Source organism: Salvelinus sp. IW2-2015, linkage group LG4p (assembly GCF_002910315.2).
Source record: "Salvelinus sp. IW2-2015 linkage group LG4p, ASM291031v2, whole genome shotgun sequence".
Classification (NCBI taxonomy): Eukaryota; Metazoa; Chordata; class Actinopteri; order Salmoniformes; family Salmonidae; genus Salvelinus; species Salvelinus sp. IW2-2015.
The window spans coordinates 180,885-200,131 of NC_036841.1; the positions used below are offsets into that span (position 1 = coordinate 180,885).

The window sequence follows — 19,247 nt, forward strand, 5'->3', positions numbered from 1 at the left end:
GAAAAGAAATTTGATTTGTCAGGCAAGCTATATGCAACATGGCGATGAAGCCCAGGAAATAGTACTTGGCCCGTACCTAGCTAAAAAAGAGGAGTGACTCACATCAATTGCTACTATTACTGATTCGTGAGATGGCAATCATTATATCGAAATAACTTGAATAAATGACTAATTTAAGACATTTATGCAAACCTTTATGCCTCAGAACTGCCGCAAATGATGCACCCCAAATAATGGGAGAAATTATTTTCTAAGATTAAGCTCCCACTATCTCGAAAGAAACAGAGAAACACGTGAGGTCTCACCCTAATGCTCTATTACCGAGGAAGAGATAATTGTTCCAAGGTTAAGAATCTGCAAAATGTAAGGCCCCAGGACCAGACCGGTTTTGTAGTGAGTTCTATAAAGGTTCCATGGCCTGATCCCTTGACAGCCATGCGAATATGTTTACACTAATTTTCAAATGACCAGGCTCCCTCAAACGCTGAGAGAGAAGCCAACATATCACTTATTCTCAAAAAGGGAAAATGTCCAGAGTCTTGTTCCTCGTACAGACCAATTTCCCCTCTGAATGTGGATAGAAAATTGCTTTCTAAAATTCTAGCCACAAGATTAGAGMACTCACTGCCARTAATTGTGAAAGGAGACCAAACTMGCTTCATTAAGGYCCGTAAGTCATGSAACAATGTCAGGCYMKTTCTTAATGTAATTCAAGCCTACCAACAAAGTGCTAMMGATGGTCTTGTGCTCTCCCTAYATGCTGAGAWYGCATTTGATCGTGTGGAGTGGTCTTACCTATTCTTTGCTCTAAATAAATTTGGTCTAGGGGACAACTTTATAAAATGGGTGAAAGTTTTATATGATGATCCTCAGGCTGCTGTCCTTACTAATGGGCTAAGGTCAAATAGCTTCTCTATATACAGAGGTACCAGACAGGGCTGRCRTTTGTCCCCRCTCCTATTTYCACTCGRTATGGAACCACTGGCCGAGGCCATCAGGGTAACGCCTGCTATACAGGGGCTGCTCATTGGTGATGTTCACCATAAAATAAGCTTGTATGCTGATGTTGTCCTGATATTCGTCTCTAGTCCCAAGACTTCAACTACATCTCTTATTAATATTATTGAATTATTCTGTGAATTCTCAGGCTACAAGATTAACTTAACTAAATCAGAGGCTATGCCACTTGGTAACCTTCACTTCGTACCTAATACTTCTCCCCCCTTCCCTTTTAAATGGTCTCCCTCAGGTTTTACGTATCTGGGCATATTTGTAACTCCTAAATTCCAGCAAATGTACAAAGCTAATTTTGTTCCCTTGTTTGATACAATAAGACAGGATCCCGGAGCGCTGGAACTCTCTCCCGATTTCTTGGTTGGGTAGAATATCCCTCTTGAAAATGAACGTTTTACCTAGACTACTTTACCCAATCCAAATGATCCCAGTATTACTCTCCAATAAGGTAATAAAGGATGTAAATGCATGGCTAAGTTCCTTTATATGGAGTAAACGCAAGCCAAGACTTAATTAAGATGGCAATATTGCAGCTGCCAAGTTCTATGGGTGGCTTGGATCTGCCCAATATCAGGTTCTATCAGTGGTGTGCCCACCTATGTTATATTTCTGACTGGATCACAAACGATGACTCCTCTATTTGGTTAGACATTGAGACTTCTCTTTCAAAATACCCCTTACAGGATCTTTTATTTTTCAGAAGTTTCAAGTCTGTAGAAGATCACTGCAATAATCCTATTACACTTAACACACTCAAAGTATGGAGGTCAGTTCAACGCTTCCTGGGAAGGTCCAAACTAACCTCTGCTCTTACCCCAATTCTTAACAACCCAGATTTTGGTCCAGGATTGCTGGATGCTGGCTTTAACTTTTGGCTTAATAAGGGCATACATAAATACATACATAAAGGACTTATTTGCTGATAAGATTTTATTGTCATTTGAGCAGATGGTCGAGAAATATCGACTCCCAAAGCAGGACTTTTTCCGCTTCCTACAAGTAAGACCTTATATTATGAAGAGCACCACCTTAATTGGTAACCCTGATATTTACATTTACATTACATTTAAGTCATTTAGCTGACGCTCTTATCCAGAGCGACTTACAAATTGGAAAGTTCATACATATTCATCCTGGTCCCCCCGTGGGGAATGAACCCACAACCCTGGCGTTGCAAGCGCCATGCTCTACCAAGTGAGCCACACGGGACCATGATATGTCTGTCATTGAAAGAATGCTTTTTTTTCCCACAAAGGAAAATGTCTGTAAGTCTGTTTTATGATGCTTTAAGGTCCTTTTCTGCTGTCGAAACACAGAGGGTGAAACAAGTGTGGGAGAAAGAATTGTCTATTACTATTGACGAAGAGATGTGGGAGGACATTTGGAGATATGCAAAAACAATATCTATATGTAATCGTACTAGAGCAATCCAATTAAGAATAATACACAGATTGCATATATCCCCAAATCGCAGACATGCTTTTAGCCCCTCTTCCTCTTCTCCTCAGTGTCTTAAATGCAAAACTGATACAGGCACCCTAACACATTTTTTATGGTCATGTACCAAAATACAAAGATACTGCTCTGGTGTTCTGCAAGAAATTGAAAAGATCCTAGGTGTTGATCTAGAATTGGACCCAGTTTCTTTACTGTTGGGTCTCCCTAGTAGGCATTAGAGGTCGACCGATTATGATTTTTCAACGCCGATACCGATACCGATTATTGGAGGACCAAAAAAGCCGATACCGACAAAATCGGCCGATTGTTTTATATTTTTTTATTTGTAATAATGACAATTACAACAATACTGAATGAACACTTATTTTAACTTAATATAATACATCAATAAAATCAATGTAGCCTCAAATAAATAATGAAACATGTTCAATTTGGTTTAACCTCTCTTGGGCACGTGAGACGGTAGCGTCCCACCTCTTCAACAGCCAGTGAAACTGCTGGGCGCCAAATTCAAATACAGAAATACTCATTATAAAAATTCAGAAAACAAAACATATTTTACATAGGTTTAAAGCTTGTGAATCCAACCACGGTGTCAGATTTAAAAAATGCTTTACGGCGAAAGCATACCTTACGATTATTTGAGAACATAGCCCACTAGACAAATCATTACAAACAGAGCCAGCCAGGTAGAACAGTTACACAATTTAGAAAGAGAGATACAATTAATCCCTTACCTTTGATGATCTTCATATGGTTGCACTCAGAAGACATTCATTTACTCAATAAATGTTCTTTTTGTTCGATAAAGTCTCTTTATACGCAAAAAAATCRGTTTTGTTTGCGCGTTTTCTTCAGTAATCCACAGGCTCAAACGCAGTCAAAACAGGAAGACAAAAAATCCAAATTGTATCCGTAAAGTTCATAGAAACATGTCAAACGATGTTTATATTCAATCCTCAGGTTGTTTTTAACCTAAATAATCGATAATATTTCAACCGGACAATAACGTCATCAATTTAAAAGGTAAACAAGAAAACGCACTCTCTCGGTCTGCGCGCAGGAAAAAAGGCTCTGTACACCGGCCAGGGTCCACTCATTCAGACTTGCTCTTACTTCTTCATTCTCAGAATAACAGGCCTGAAACAATTTCTGAAGACTGTTGACATCTATGGAACAGGCATAAAACTGCAATTTAGTCCTAAAGTCAATGGACTAGCTTGTATGGCATTGATAGAAAACTACAAAAACCAATAAAGAAAATACTACTTCCTGAATGGAAGGTTTTTCACCTGCCAAATCAAGTTCTGTATACTCACAAGACACCATTTTAACAGTTTTGAAAACTTTAGAGTGTTTTCTATCCAAATCTACCATTATGATGCCAATATCCAATACAGTGGCGGGGGCAAAAAAGTATTTAGTTCAGCCACCAATTGTGCAAGTTCTCCCACTTAAAAAGATGAGAGGCCTGTAATTTTCATCATAGTACACTTCAACTATTGACAGACAAATGAGAAAAAAAATCCAGAAAACCCACCATTGGGTAGATTTTTAATAGAATTTATTTTGCAAATTATGGTGGAAAAATAAGTATTTGGGTCACCTACAAACAAGCAAAGATTTCTGGCTGCTTCACGACCTGTAACTTATTCTTAAGAGGCTCCTCTGTCCTCCACTCGTTACCTGTATTAATGGCACCTGTTTGAACTTGTTATCAGTATAAAAGACACCTGTCCACAACCTCAAACAGTCACACTCCAAACTCCACATGTCCCTGTGCCCAAGGAAGCAAAGATAACCTGCCTAAGTGATTACCACCCCGTAGCACTCATGTCGGTAGCCATGAAGTGCTTTGAAAGACTGGTCATGGCTCACATCAACAGCATCATCCCGGATACCCTAGACCCACTCCAATTTGCATACCGCCCCAACAGATACACAGATGACACAATTTGAAACGCACTCCATACTGCTCTTTCCCACCTGTCCACAAGGAACACCTATGTGAGAATGCTGTTCATTGACTACAGCTCAGCGTTCAACACCATAGTGTCCAAAAAGCTCATCACAAAGCTAAGGACCCTGGGACTAAACACCTCCCTCTGCAACTGGATCCTGGACTTCCTGACGGGCCACCCCCAGGTGGTAAGTGTAGGCAACAACACGTCTGCCACGCTGATCCTCAACACTGGGGCTCSTCAGGGGTGTGTGATTAGTCCCCTCCTGTACTCCCTGTTCACCCACGACTGCGTTGCCAAACACGACTCCAACACCATCTTTAAGTTTGCTGARGACACAACAGTGGTAGGCCTGATCACCGACAACAACGTGACAACCCATAGGGAGGAGGTCAGTGACAACAWCCTCTCCCTCAKTGTGAGCAAGACAAAGGAGCTGATTGTGGACTACAGGAAAAGGCGGGCCGAACAGGTCCCCATTAACATCGACGGGGCTGTASTGGAGCGGGTCGAGAGTGTGTCCACATCACCAATGAACTATCATGGTTCAAACACACCAAGACAGTCGTGAAGAGGGCACGACAACGCCTTTTAACCCTCAGGAGACTGACAAGATTTGGCATGGGTCCCCAGATAGTCACTTTACCCCTACCTGCATGTACAAATTACCTCGACTAACCTGTARCCCCGCACATTGACTATGTACCGGTACCACCTCTATATAGCCCCGTTATTGTTATTTTATTGTGTTACTTTTTATTCGTTTTTACTTTAGTTTATTTGGTCAATATTTTRWTAACTCTTTCTTGAACTGCATTGTTAGTTAAGGGTTTGTAAGTAAGTATGTCACTAAGTTGTATTAGGCGCATGTGACAAATAAAGTTTGATTTGATGTTTCAAAAGCATGTGGAGGGTTTGGTGAGTAACATCAGGACTGAGACAGGACTGAGAGTYTGCTCTCAGGCATATGATTCCACTTGATGGTATACTAGTAGGCAGAGACCCCTGATGTGGGGGGTTTATAGTACTGAAGAGTACCTGGACTTGCGGTGGGCCTCCAGGATGTCTCCCCCCAGTGTAGAGTTGAGCGTGGCCTGGAGCTCAGCCTGCTCATCATGCTGCTGCTGCAGGTAGAAGGCCTTGAGAGGGTTCATGGTCCAGTCAAACAGAGGGTCGTACAGCAGTACCTACACCACAGGGCAAAGGAATAGCAGGAGTTATCACATAAACATGTAATGAACATACACTCCAAGCTCACATACAGACATTGAGTGAATGTGAACAGTATTTGTGTGTGTGTATATGTTTGTGTTTATACCTCTACAATAGTCAGCAAGGACTCTTGTGAACTCCTCATGACCTCCATGGTCTTCTCACAGCATCTGAATGGTAGAGATGAACACAGTAAAAATTATATCCTGATAAAAAAAATGTTTTGCTTGAATAAAATCCATCCAGATCTATCTYCATTGGGTCTCGTTGTCTGCTCACCTTCTGAAAACGCCCTCCACCCCCGTTATGCCCATCCCATCCACAATATCTCTGGATAGCCTGAAGGGAACAGTCTCAGGAGTTGGGAGAATCTTGCCCTGTTCAAACGCTACACCTGAAGAGAGATAAACGCATTACACCAAATACCTAACCCAAAATGTTCTCAAGACACYTTCCTCAAATGTTAACTCAGACACAGCTATTATGAGTATCCTCCTTACCCAAATCAATATGCACCAGTTCAGCTGTCTGTTCGTCTATAAGGATGTTCTGAATGTGCCTATCCCCCAGTCCAACAATGTAGCCCACTGAGGAGAACAAACACAGAAACAAAGGAAGAATGTGTTGAAGTACATCAGATGAATAGCCCCAAAACATTGTGTAGGTATGGTAATGATTSTATTGTGTTGTGGAGAGCAGAGGTGATGGTGTTTGTACCGATGGAGGAAGTGGCCACACTGCGAGTGTAGGCCAGCCGTTTTTCCAGCCACACTGCCGGGTCCAGGAATCGCTCCATGCAGAAGTACCGGAAGACAGGGCGGAAGTTCTGACACACCTCACTGAAAGCCTGGGTCTTCCCATCGGAACCAAGCCTCTGAGACTCCTACAGTAAAAACAATATGTTACTACGAAATTACAGTACTACACAATTCAGCCATCAAGGGACTAAGAATAAATGAGTCAAAGTGAGACTCACCATCATCTTTTTCCGGCAGGTTATGCTGGTCCAGTCTTGGGGGCAGAAGCGTGTGTGAGCGCCCTTTTGTGGGTCTATGAGGAAATCCCCTATAGGGACGGTCCCCGAGCACCATTCTAGAACCCCACTACGCTGGGAGAAGGGCACCACCTGGGGGCAGAGACAGGGGCCTCAATCACTCCCATCCACCAAAATTGATAACAGCTCCTTAAGAATATGTATATGTATATGTATTTTTACATATAACATAACAATGATATGATGAGGAATAGTCAACTGAGTAATTTAACAGAACCTTGTCTCTTGTGGATCTATGTCTGTGAAATGTTAAGTTGTCTATTGTGTAAGTAGATTAAAAATAAATAAAAAATCGTACCCCCCCCCTCCCAAAACAGAAACTCTTCTACAGAGCAATTTACAGTACCGGCAAATGTATTTAAATAAGTTGAGCTGTGAGASTGGGGCAGTGAGTGACCTTGTAGCGTCGGATGTTGAGTTTCCTCTTGCGTGTCTCAGTGTTGCGCTGCAGCAGCATAGAACACATGTGGAACACCTGCTGCATCACAGCATCCTGCCGCAGGTCATCCTGGCCCTGAGGATACAGAGGGGCAAAGGTCACAGGTGGTAACAAACTACATAATATCAAAATAAAACACTACACCGGAACTGACCAATTCTCTATAGAGTTTGTGTGATGGGTGCACTGCCACATGCTATGTTGAGTGAATTTGCRAAAAAAGAACGTCAGAAAACGGTCTAATATACCAAATATTTTTTTCCAGGACCATCAGGTAAGTATTTCAAGACTGATTCCTTCTTGGCATTTTGCATGAGCTAATCTGTTATTTCATCATGAAACTCCAACATCTTGACTGTGCATTTATTAGACTGGGAGTGASAAGTTTTCCAGCAAATAAACAAAATGTGAACAGTTCCCTAAAGAACACACTCATGAGGAACAAAGCACTGGATAGTGTTTATTTGTTAGACTAGAAACATAGGGGATCAATAATTACCCTCAGGCCAACATGGAAAATAACTGAACCCACAACAGAACCTCAAGTCCTCTATTGTCTTTGACATGGCTTAGGTACACAAGGCAGTGGATTTCCCTTCAAAGGATCGGGAAATGCTTTGAATCTCCTGACCCCTCCTGTCTCAGCCTCCAGTATTTATGCTGCATTAGTTTATGTGTCGGGGGGCTAGGGTCAGTTTGTTATATCTGGAGTACTTCTCCTGTCTTATCCGGTGTCCTGTGTGAATMTAAGTATGCTCTCTCTAATTCTCTCTTTCTTTCTCTCTCTCGGAGGACCTGAGCCCTAGGACCATGCCTCAGGACGACCTGACATGATGACTCCTTGCTGTCCCCAGTCCACCTGGCCGTGCTGCTGCTCCAGTTTCAACTGTTCTGCCTGCGGCTATGGAACCCTGACCTGTTCACCGGATGTGCTACCTGTCCCAGACCTGCTGTTTTCAACTCTCTAGAGACCGCAGGAGCGGTAGAGATACTCTTAAATGATCGGCTATGAAAAGCCAACTGACATTTACTCCTGAGGTGCTGCACCCTCGACAACCACTGTGATTATTATTATTTGACCATGCTGATCATTTATGAACATTTGAACATCTTGGCCATGTTCTGTTATAATCTCCACCCGGCACAGCCAGAAGATGACTGGCCACCCCTCATAGCCTGGTTCCTCTCTAGGTTTCTTCCTAGGTTTTGGCCTTTCTAGGGAGTTTTTCCTAGCCACCGTGCTTCTACACCTGCATTGCTTGCTGTTTGGGGTTTTAGGCTGGGTTTCTGTACAGCACTTTGAGATATCAGCTGATGTACGAAGGGCTATATAAATAAATTTGATTTGAATTGCATTGAACACACAGTTTACTCACACAATGACTTGCAGGGGGAACAGCGATATAAATCTATGGTTCACAGTTCATCTCACCTTGACCAGTTGTCGTCTGCTCTTCCCGTCTGATCCCACACAGTCAATGATCTTGGGCAGGTTGACCCCTCCGGCCAGGTGAAAGTGAGGCTTGAAGGACTTGATGGTCACCAGGTTGTCATATTTACCCGAGGGGTCCACCTGTTAAAACAGAGACCAATATGGACGGACACAAGTCCTTCTTACATCCCTTTTCAAAGCATGCCATGGGTGTGACATGGTATATACATACATTACAGTGCAAACACTATACAAACTGGCTGCAAAACATCCTATTGCATAACAAAAATCCCCTTATGTCAGGTGATCGACTAGTGAGGGATCCACAGATGATCAAACCCATTCTCTACCTTGATCTCCATTGTAGGAATGATGACATCATCTAGGTTCTTTATCTGCATGATGGGCTGGTCAGAGGGGATGAGGATGGCTTCTACAGAGGAACACAAGGTACAATAACTTCACAAACACATTAGCATGTGGTAAAAACTAGGTAGTCATTCATGAAGGTGGTTGTGTTTTTTAATTTTATTTAGGTAAATTGACTGAGAAAATATTCTCATTTACAGCAACGACCTGGGGAATAGTTACAGGGGAGAGGAGGGGGGATGAATAAACCAATTGGAAGCAGGGAATGATTAGAAGCTCCATGACGGTATGAGGGCCAGGACACCAAGGTTAACACCCCTACTCTTACGYTAAGTGCCATGGGATCTTTTAGTGACCAKATAGTCAGGACACCCGTTTAATGTCTCATCCAAACTACACAGGGCAATGTCCCCAATCACTGCCCTGGTACCTTTTTTTAGACCAGAGAAAAGAGTGCCTTCTACTGGCCCTCCAACACTACTTCCAGCAGCATCAGGTCTCCCATCCAGGGAGCGACCAGGACCAACCCTGCTTCAGAGGCAAGTCAGCAGTGGGATGCAGGGTGACATGTGCTTCTACACCTGCATTGCTTGCTGTTTGGGGTTTTAGGCTGGTTTCTGTACAGCACTTTGAGATATCAGCTGATGTACGAAGGGCTATATAAATACATTTGATTTGATATGCTGTGTTCAGTGKTGTAAGGAGTGTGCCATTGTCACTCACTTTTCTCTGTCTTGTGTCGACTGGCGTCCATGTAGGCCAGAGTGATGTAGGCATCACAGAGGACCTCTATGCCTCTGATCATCTGAGCTCTCTTCTTCCTGATCTTGTTCATTATCCTCTGGGCCACCTCAGACCGCTCCTACAAGACATCACATCTTTCCTTCATTCTCACGCGACACACACTAAAAACTAACTCAGTTCCTAAGAGAATTCCAACAAGACYGTAACAGGTCATGCACACAGTAAAGAGACCCAGTTCCCTCTTTCTTTTATTGGCAGTGTTTAGCGAGGTGTTGGGCCTACCAGGTCCAGTTGGGAGGAATGGCGCGGGGTGCTCTTGGACAGGCGGCTGCGGGAGAAGCTCTCGTCCTTGTTAGCGTTGACCAGAGCCAGGATGATGAAGAGGGTGTGGTGAGGGTGCTCCAGACACGACAGGCAGATCAGCTGTGATGGAAGGATGGATGAACAGATGTATGGATGGATAGATGGAAACATGCTAAGCTGAGGAAGACAACTCTATAGTTCAAACAGACTTCTGTTGCCTATTGAAACATATTGAAGTCTCACCTCATTGAGAACACCATGGAAGCCCACATCCTCTGCCACTGTAGCAGACATTTTGGTCCCCATGCGGGCAGCCAGCTGGTACATGAGAGGCAGAAACTTATAGGACGGGATCCTGTTCACACCTCCCTGAAGCACAAGAAATAGTCAAACAAATTGTAGTTTCTCTCATGTGAATGGGAAGACACACTAATGCCAGGTAGCCTGGGATCCAAACAGAGAMATTTCAGTTTGGAATGGAGCCCAGACTAAACAAATAGTGCAACAAACAATATTGTATCAATGTAGTGAGTGTTTGGGGGATGTTAGTTAGTGTGATATCACTAACTCACCTTCATCATGTCGTTGACTATCTTGACGTCAGCGTTCTCCAGCCACAGTGAGGCCAGGCGGAACACCCAGGTGTCGTGCTCCTCACCCTGCTCCAGACAATGGATGTAGTTCTCCACAGCCTTACACAGGAACCTCCTTCTGTCAGCCTGCAGGTTGGACAGAGCCCTCTCATCCAGCTCCAACTCCCTCTGCACCTTCACTGTGTACCTGGGAGAGACAGGGAGAGGGAGTTGGAATATCATACACACACACACACAGTAGGTATTGAGCAGAGAGGACAGTGGAAAATAAAATCTTCACAACAGCTCGGAGGCCAACTCTCTTTCAGCATCTGTCACCTACACTCAGCCGGTGTAGAACCTGCATAAAACAAGCTGATTCAAATCCACACAAGGTTAACAGTGCTCTCATTCTCTGCTGTGAGTTTGTGTCTGACCTGTTGGTGCCGACCTTGCGCTCCCTCATCAAGTCCACCTCCTCCTTGGCCTTCTCCAGCAGAGCCTGTTTGTTCTCAAACTCAGATGACTTCATGTAGTTATCAATGCCCTGGTACTGGGCATCTGAGAACCTGGCCAGGGACAGGAAGGCCTGCGTCCTCTGGCTCTGCAGCTTGGTGTCTGAACCTATCGCATGGCCCTCGATCACCTCCACTGCCTACAGGAGGTCAAACACACAGACCCAGACAGTCACACAGACCCAGACAGTCACACAGACCCAGACCCAGACAGTCACACACACACAGACCCAGACAGTCACACACTATAGATCAACTGTGCCCAAGGAGTGGATTATACTATATGGGCCTTAGTTTTACCCTCTCCAGGTACTTCTCCAGGATGACCCCAGGGCTCTCCAGGCACGTCTCTGCCAGCCAGTTTCCACACAGCCTCAGGCACTCCGTGAACACCGGCACCAGGGCAGGGTTAAAGTTAACCTGGCCAAGACAAAGGAACAAAATTAAGCTCTAGTTATAGGCCTAGAGTTTTTCCCTGGTCAACAAAAACTCCTGTCCCCAAGACTGAGTAGTTAACATGTAGACTGACTCCCACTGACCTGCTCCTCCAGAGTGTGGATCATCTGTCTCAGTAGCCCCAGAGCAAGACCCTGCTCTCCCTTCGCCCAAAACACCTGGGCCTCCTCCAGCTGCCATGACGACGCTGTGGAGCCCCGCCCCCCTCCTCCGCCATGCTGCTTCATCTGGAAAACTGCCCGCTCTGCCAGCTGGGGAGGGGTGAGGACGGCACAGGGGTGAAAAGGGCACAGCGGTAAGACAGACGACACAGGGGTGAGGGGGGCACTATATAGTCACTCACACATAGAGACCAATATAGTCACTCACACATAGAGACCGATATAGTCACTCACACATAGAGACCAAAAAAAGAGAGAGATGCACTGTGGAGGGATTGGTGATAACATCCTGGGGATGGACTGAGTACAGGACTGAGAGTGTACTCTCAGGCACTATGATTCCATTGATGGATACTATGTGAGACAGAGACCCCGATGTGGGGGTTTAGGTACTCGAAAGAGTACCTTGGACTTGGCGGTGGGCCTCCAGGATGGTCCCCCAGTGGTAGAGTTGAGCGTGCCCTGAGCTCAGCCTGCTCATCATGCTGCTGCTGGCAGGTAGAAGGCTGAGAGGGGATTATGGTCCAGTCAACAGAGGGTCGTACAGCAGTACCTACACCACGGGCAAAGAATAGCAGGAGTTATCACATAAACCATGTAAAAAAATCGAAAATCACATCTCCAAGCTCACAACAGACAATTGATGAATGTGAACAGTAATGCTGTGTTGTGTATATCTGTTTGTAGTTTATACCTCTACAATTTCGTCAGCAAGGCTTGTGAACTCTCTTCATCGACCTCCAGGTCTTCTCAACATCTGAATGGTAAGAGATTGAACACAGAAATAATTTATTATCCTGATAAAAAAAATGTTTTGCTTGAAATAAAATCATCATCAGATAGCTCATCTAGCATTTGGGTCTCGTTGCTGCTCACCTTCTGATGAAGCCCTCCACCCCGTTAGCCCATCCATCCACAATACTCTGATAGCCTGAAGCGAACAGTCCTCAGGAGTTAGGAGAATCTTGCCACTGTTCAAAGCTAACACACCGAAGAGAGATAAACGCTACATACACAATAACCTAACACAAAATGTTCTCAAGACACTATTCCTAAATGTTAATCGTCAGACACAGCTATTATGAGTATCCCCTTACCCAAATCATATGCTGCAAGTTCAGCTGTCTGTTCGTCTATAAGGATGTCTGAATGTGCCTATCCCCCAGTTCCAACAAATGTAGCCCACTGAGGAGAACAAACACAGAAACAAAGGAAGAATGTGTTGAAGTACATCAGATGAATAGCCCAAAAACATTGTGGTAGGTATGGTAATGATTCTATTGTGTTGTGGTGAGAGCAGAGGTGAGGTTTTGTTACGAGAGGAAGTGGCCACACTGCGATTGTAGGCCAGCCGTTTTCCAGCCACACGCCGGGTCCAGGAATCGCTCCATGCAGAAGTACCGGAAGACAGGGCGGAAGTTCTGAACACTCATCTGAAGCCTGGTCCTTCCCACGGAACCAAGCCTCTGAGGACTCCTACAGTAAAAAATATGTTACTACGAAATTACAGTACTACACAATTCAGCCATCAAGTGGACTAAGAATAAATGAGTCAAAGTGAGACTCACCATCATCTTTTCCGGAGGTTATGCTGGTCAGTCTTGGGGGCAGAAGCGTGTGTGAGCGCCTTTTGTGGGAATGAGGAAATCCCTATAGGGACGGTCCGAGCACATTTAGAACCACTACGCTGGGAGAAGGGCACCACCTGGGGGCAGAGACAGGGGCTCAATCACTCCATCCACAAATTGATACAGCTCTTTAAGAATATGTTAATGTATATTATTTTTACATATATACATAACAATGATATGATGAGGAATAGTCAACTGAGTAATTTAACAGAAACTTTGTCTCGTGGATCTATCTGTGAAATGTTAAGTGTCTATTGTGTAAGTAGATTAAATAAATAAAAAATCGTACCCCCCCCTGCCAAAACAGAACATCTACAGAGCAATTTACAGTACCGCAAATGTATTTAAATAAGTTGAGCTGTGGAGATGGGGCAGTGAGTGACTTTGAGCGTCGGATGTTGAGTTTCCTCTTGCGTTCTCAGTGTTGCTGCAGCAGCATAGAACACATGTGGAACACCTGCTGCATCACAGCATCCTGCGCAGGTCATCCTGGCCCTGAGGATACAGAGGGGCAAAGGTCACAGGTGGGTAACAAACTACATAATATCAAAATAAAACACTACAACCGGAACTGACCAATTCTCTATAGAGTTTGTGTGATGGGTGCACTGCCACATGCTATGTTGAGTGAATTTGCAAAAAGAACGTCAGAAAACGGTCTAATATACCCATATTTTTTCCAGGACTCAGGCTAAGTATTTCAAGACTGATTCCTCTTGGCATTTTGCATGAGCTAATCTGTTTATTTCATCATGAACTCCAACATCTTGACTGTGCATTTATTAGACTGGGAGTGAGAAGTTTCCCCAGCAATAAACAAAATGTGAACAGTTCCCTAAAGAACACACTCATAGAGGAACAAAGCACTGGATAGTGTTTATTTGTTAGACTAAACATAGGGGATCAATAATTACCCTCAGGCCAACATGGAAAATAACTGAACCCACAACGAGAACCTCAAGTCCTCTATTGTCTTTTGACATGGCTTAGGTACACAAGGCAGTGGATTTCCCTTCAAAGGATCGGGAAATGCTTTGAATCTCCTGACCCCTCCTGTCTCAGCCTCCAGTATTTATGCTGCATTAGTTTTATGGTGTCGGGGGGCTAGGGTCAGTTGTTATAATCTGGAGTACTTCTCCGTTATCGGTGTCCTGTTGTGAATTTAAGTATGCTCTCTCTAATTCTCTCTTTCTTTCTCTCTCTCGGAGGACCTGAGCCCTAGGACATCATGCCATCAGGACGACCTGACATGATGACTCCTTGCTGTCCCCAGTCCACTGGCCGTGCCTGCTGCTTCCAGTTTCAACTGTTCTGCCTGCGGCTATGGAACCCTGACCTGTTCACCGGATGTGCTACCTGTCCCAGACCTGCTGTTTTCAACTCTCTAGAGACCGCAGGAGCGTAGAGATACTCTTAAAATGATCGGCTATGAAAAGCCAATGACATTTACTCCTGAGGGCTGGCACCTCGACAACCACTGTGATATTATTATTTGACCATGCTGGTCATTTATGAACATTTAACATCTTGGCATGTTCTGTTATAATCTCCACCCGGCACAGCCAGAAGATGACTGGCCACCCCTCATAGCCTGGTTCCTCTCTAGGTTATTCCTAGGTTTTGGCCTTTCTAGGGAGTTTTTTCCTAGCACCGTGCTTCTACACCTGCATTCTTGCTTGTTTGGGTTTTTAGGCTGGGTTTCTGTACAGCACTTTGAGATATCAGCTGATGTACGAAGGGCTATATAAATAAATTTGATTTGAATTGCATTTGAAACACACAGTTTACTCACACAATTGACTTGCAGGGGCGAACAGCGATATAAATCTATGGTTCACAGTTCATTCTTCACTTGACCAGTTGTCGTCTGCTCTTCCCGTCTGACCCACACAGTCAATGATCTTGGGCAGGTTGACCCCTCCGGCCAGGTGAAAGTGGAGGCTTGAAGGACTTGATGGTTCACCAGGCTTTGTCATATTTACCCGAGGGGTCCACCTGTTAAAACAGAAGACCAATATGGACACAAACGTCTTCTTACATCGCTCTTTTCAAAGCATAGCCCATGGGTGTGACATGGTATATACATACATTACAGTGCAAACACTAATATCCAAAGCTGCAAAACATCCTATTGCATAACAAAAATCTTTATGTCAGGTGATCGACTAGTGAGGGATCCACACAGATGATCAAACCATTCTACCTTGACTCCATTGTAGGAATGATGACATCATCTAGGTTTTTAACTGCATGATGGGCTGGTCAGAGGGGATGAGGATGGTTCTACAGAGGAACAAAGGTACATCTAACTTCACAAACACATTAGCATGTGGAAAAATAGGTAGTCATTCATGAAGGTGGTTGTGTTTTTAATTTTATTTAGGTAAATTGACTCGAGAAACATATTCTCATTTACAGCAACGACCTGGGAATAGTTTTACAGGGAGAGGAGGGGGGATGAATAAACCATTGGAAGCAGGGAATGATTAGAAGCTCCATGACGGTATGAGGGCCAGGACACACAGGTTAACACCCCTACTCTTACGTAAGTGCCATGGGATCTTTTAGTGACCACATAGTCAGGACACCCGTTTAATGTCTCATCCAACTACACAGGGCAATGTCCCCAATCACTGCCCTGGTACCTTTTTTTTAGACCCAGAGAAAAGAGTCTTCTACTGCCCTCCAACACTACTTTCCAGCCGCATCAGGTCTCCATCCAGGGAGCGACCAGGACCAACCCTGCTTCAGAGCAAGTCAGCAGTGGGATGCAGGTGACATGTGCTTCTACACTGCATGCTTGCTGGGGGTTTTAGAGCTGGTTTTCTACAGCACATTTGAGATATCAGCCTGATGTACGAAGGGCTATATAAATACCTTTGATTTGATATGCTGTGTTCAGTGCTGTAAGGAGTGTGCCATTGTCACTCACTTTTCTCTGTCTTGTGTCGACTGGCGTCCATGTAGGCCAGAGTGATGTAGGCATCACAGAGGACCTCTATGCCTCTGATCATCTGAGCTCTCTTCCTCTGATCTTGTTCATTATCCTCTGGGCCACCTCAGACCGCTCCTACAAGACATCACATCTTTCCTTCATTCTCACGCGACACACACTAAAAACTAACTCAGTTCCTAAGAGAATTCCAACAAGACAGTAACAGGTCATGCACACAGTAAAGAGACCCAGTTCCCTCTTTCTTTTATTGGCAGTGTTTAGCGAGGTGTTGGGCCTACCAGGTCCAGTTGGGAGGAATGGCGGGGGTGCTCTTGGACAGGCGCTGCGGGAGAACGCTCTCGTCCTTGTTAGCGTTGCCCAGAGCCAGGATGATGAAGAGGGTGTGGTGAGGGTGCTCCAGACACGACAGGCAGATCAGCTGTGATGGAAGGATGGATGAACAGATGTATGGATGGATAGATGGAAACATGCTAGCTGAGGAAGACAACTCTATAGTTCAAACAGACTTTGTTGCCTATGAAACATATTGAAGTCTCACTTCATTGAGAACACCATGGAAGCCCACATCTCTGCCACTGTAGCAGACATTTTGGTCCCATGCGGGCAGCCAGCTGGTACATGAGAGGCAGAAACTTATAGGACGGGATCCTGTTCACACCTCCCTGAAGCACAAGAAATAGTCAAACAAATTGTAGTTTCTCTCATGTGAAGGGAAGACACACTAATCCAGGTAGCCTGGGATCAAACAGAGATTTCAGTTTGGAAATGGAGCCCAGACTAAACAAATATGTGCAACAAACAATATTGTATCAATGTAGTGAGTGTTTGGGGATGTTAGTTAGTGTGATATCACTAACTCACCTTCATCATGTCGTTGACTATCTTGACGTCAGCGTTCTCCAGCCACAGTGAGGCCAGGCGGAACACCCAGGTGTCGTGCTCCTCACCCTGCTCCAGACAATGGATGTAGTTCTCCACGCCTTACACAGGAACCTCCTTCTGTCAGCCTGCAGGTTGGACAGAGCCCTCTCATCCAGCTCCAACTCCCTCTGCACCTTCAGTGTACCTGGAGAGACAGGGAGAGGGAGTTGGAAATATCATAACACACACCACACAGTAGGTATTGAGCAGAGAGGACAGTGGAAAATAAATCTTCACAACAGCTCGGGGCCAACTCTCTTTCAGCATCTGTCACCTACACTCAGCCGGTGTACCTGCATAAAAACAAGCTGATTCAAATCCACACAAGGTTAACAGTGCTCTCATTCTCTGCTGTGAGTTGTCGTGACCTGTTGGTGCCGACCTTGCGCCTCCCTCATCAAGTCCACCTCCTCCTTGGCCTTCTCCAGCAGACCTGTTTGTTCTCAAACTCAGATGACTTCATGTAGTTATCAATGCCCTGGTACTGGGCATCTGAGAACCTGGCAGGGACAGGAAGGCCTGCGTCCTCTGGCTCTGCAGCTTGGTGTCTGAACCTATCGCATGGCCCCGATCACCTCCACTGCCTACAGGAGGCAACACACACAGACCCAGACAGTCACACACCGACCCAGACAGTCACCGACACACACACAGACCCAGACAGTCACACACTATAGATCAAACTGTGCCCAAGGAGTGGATTATACTACTATGGCCTTAGTTTTACCCTCTCCAGGTACTCTCCAGGATGACCCCAGGGCTCTCCAGCGCACGTCTCTGCCAGCCAGTTTCCACACAGCCTCAGGCACTCCGTGACACACGGCACCAGGGCAGGGTTAAAGTTAACCTGGCCAAGACAAAAGGAACAAAATTAAGCTCTATTATAGGCCTAGAGTTTTTCCCTGGTCAACAAAATCCCTGTCCCCAAGACTAGAGTGTAACATGTAGACTGACTCCCACTGACCTGCCTCCAGAGTGTGATCATCTGTCTCAGTAAGCCCCAGAGCAAGACCCTGCTCTCCCTTCGCCCAAAACACCTGGGCCTCCTCCAGCTGCCATGACGACGCTGTGGAGCCGCCCCCCTCCTCCGCCATGCTGCTTCATCTGGAAAACTGCCCGCTCTGCCAGCTGGGGAGGGGTGAGGACGCACAGGGGTGAAAAGGGCACAGCGGTATAGACAGACGACACATGGGTCGAAGGGGAGCACATATAGTCCTCACACATAGAGCACATATAGTCACTCAACAATAGAGACCGATATAGTCACTCACACATAGAGACCGATATAGCATACACTACAACTAGAGACCGATATAGTCACTCACCATAGAGACCGATATAGTCACTCACACATAGAGACCATGATATACTCACTCAACAAGAGACCGATATAGTCACTCACACATAGAGACCGATATAGTCACTCACACATAGAGACCGATATAGTCACTCACACATAGAGACCGTATAGTCACTCACACATAGAGACCGATATAGTCACTCACACATGTGAGACCGATATATCACTCACACATAGAGACCGATATAGTCACTCACATAGAGACCGATATAGTCACTCACACAAGAGACCGTAATAGTCACTCACACATAGACGTATAGTCACTCACACATAGGACCGATATAGTCACTCACAACATAGAGACCAATATAGTCACTCACACATAGAGACCAATATGTCACCACACATAAGACCAAATAGTCACTCACAACAGAGACCAATATAGTCACTCACAGCACTCACGAGACCAATATAGTCACTCACATAGGAGCCATATAGTCAAGCACATATAGCACAATAGACATCTCACATGAGACCAATATAGTCACTCATAGAGACCAATATAGTCACCTACACAAGACGCACATCTAAGTCACTCACATAGAGACAATATAGTCACTCACATAGAGACCAATATAGTCACTCACATAGAGACCCAATATATGTCACTCACATAGAGACCAATAAGTCACTCACATAGAGTACGCAATATAGTCACTCACATAAGCCTAATAAGTCACCACATAGAT

The 19,247-nt window shown here is 44.9% G+C and overlaps 1 protein-coding gene across 1 annotated transcript in view; it reads right to left on the reverse strand.

The window, feature by feature from the left end:
* Window positions 1-19,247, reverse strand: part of atm (ATM serine/threonine kinase) — a 52,289-nt gene that overhangs the window by 5,671 nt on the left and 27,371 nt on the right. Inside the window, exons 47-62 of the mRNA XM_023979305.2 lie at window positions 11,613-11,780; window positions 11,374-11,493; window positions 10,996-11,213; window positions 10,559-10,766; window positions 10,230-10,355; window positions 9,966-10,106; window positions 9,663-9,801; window positions 8,921-9,003; window positions 8,571-8,711; window positions 7,097-7,213; window positions 6,622-6,771; window positions 6,363-6,528; window positions 6,146-6,232; window positions 5,925-6,039; window positions 5,752-5,815; window positions 5,472-5,620 (exon numbers count right to left, since the gene is read on the reverse strand). Coding sequence (XP_023835073.1) covers window positions 5,472-5,620; window positions 5,752-5,815; window positions 5,925-6,039; window positions 6,146-6,232; window positions 6,363-6,528; window positions 6,622-6,771; window positions 7,097-7,213; window positions 8,571-8,711; window positions 8,921-9,003; window positions 9,663-9,801; window positions 9,966-10,106; window positions 10,230-10,355; window positions 10,559-10,766; window positions 10,996-11,213; window positions 11,374-11,493; window positions 11,613-11,780 — 2,192 coding nt within the window. The remainder of the gene's footprint in view (window positions 1-5,471; window positions 5,621-5,751; window positions 5,816-5,924; window positions 6,040-6,145; window positions 6,233-6,362; window positions 6,529-6,621; window positions 6,772-7,096; window positions 7,214-8,570; window positions 8,712-8,920; window positions 9,004-9,662; window positions 9,802-9,965; window positions 10,107-10,229; window positions 10,356-10,558; window positions 10,767-10,995; window positions 11,214-11,373; window positions 11,494-11,612; window positions 11,781-19,247) is intronic.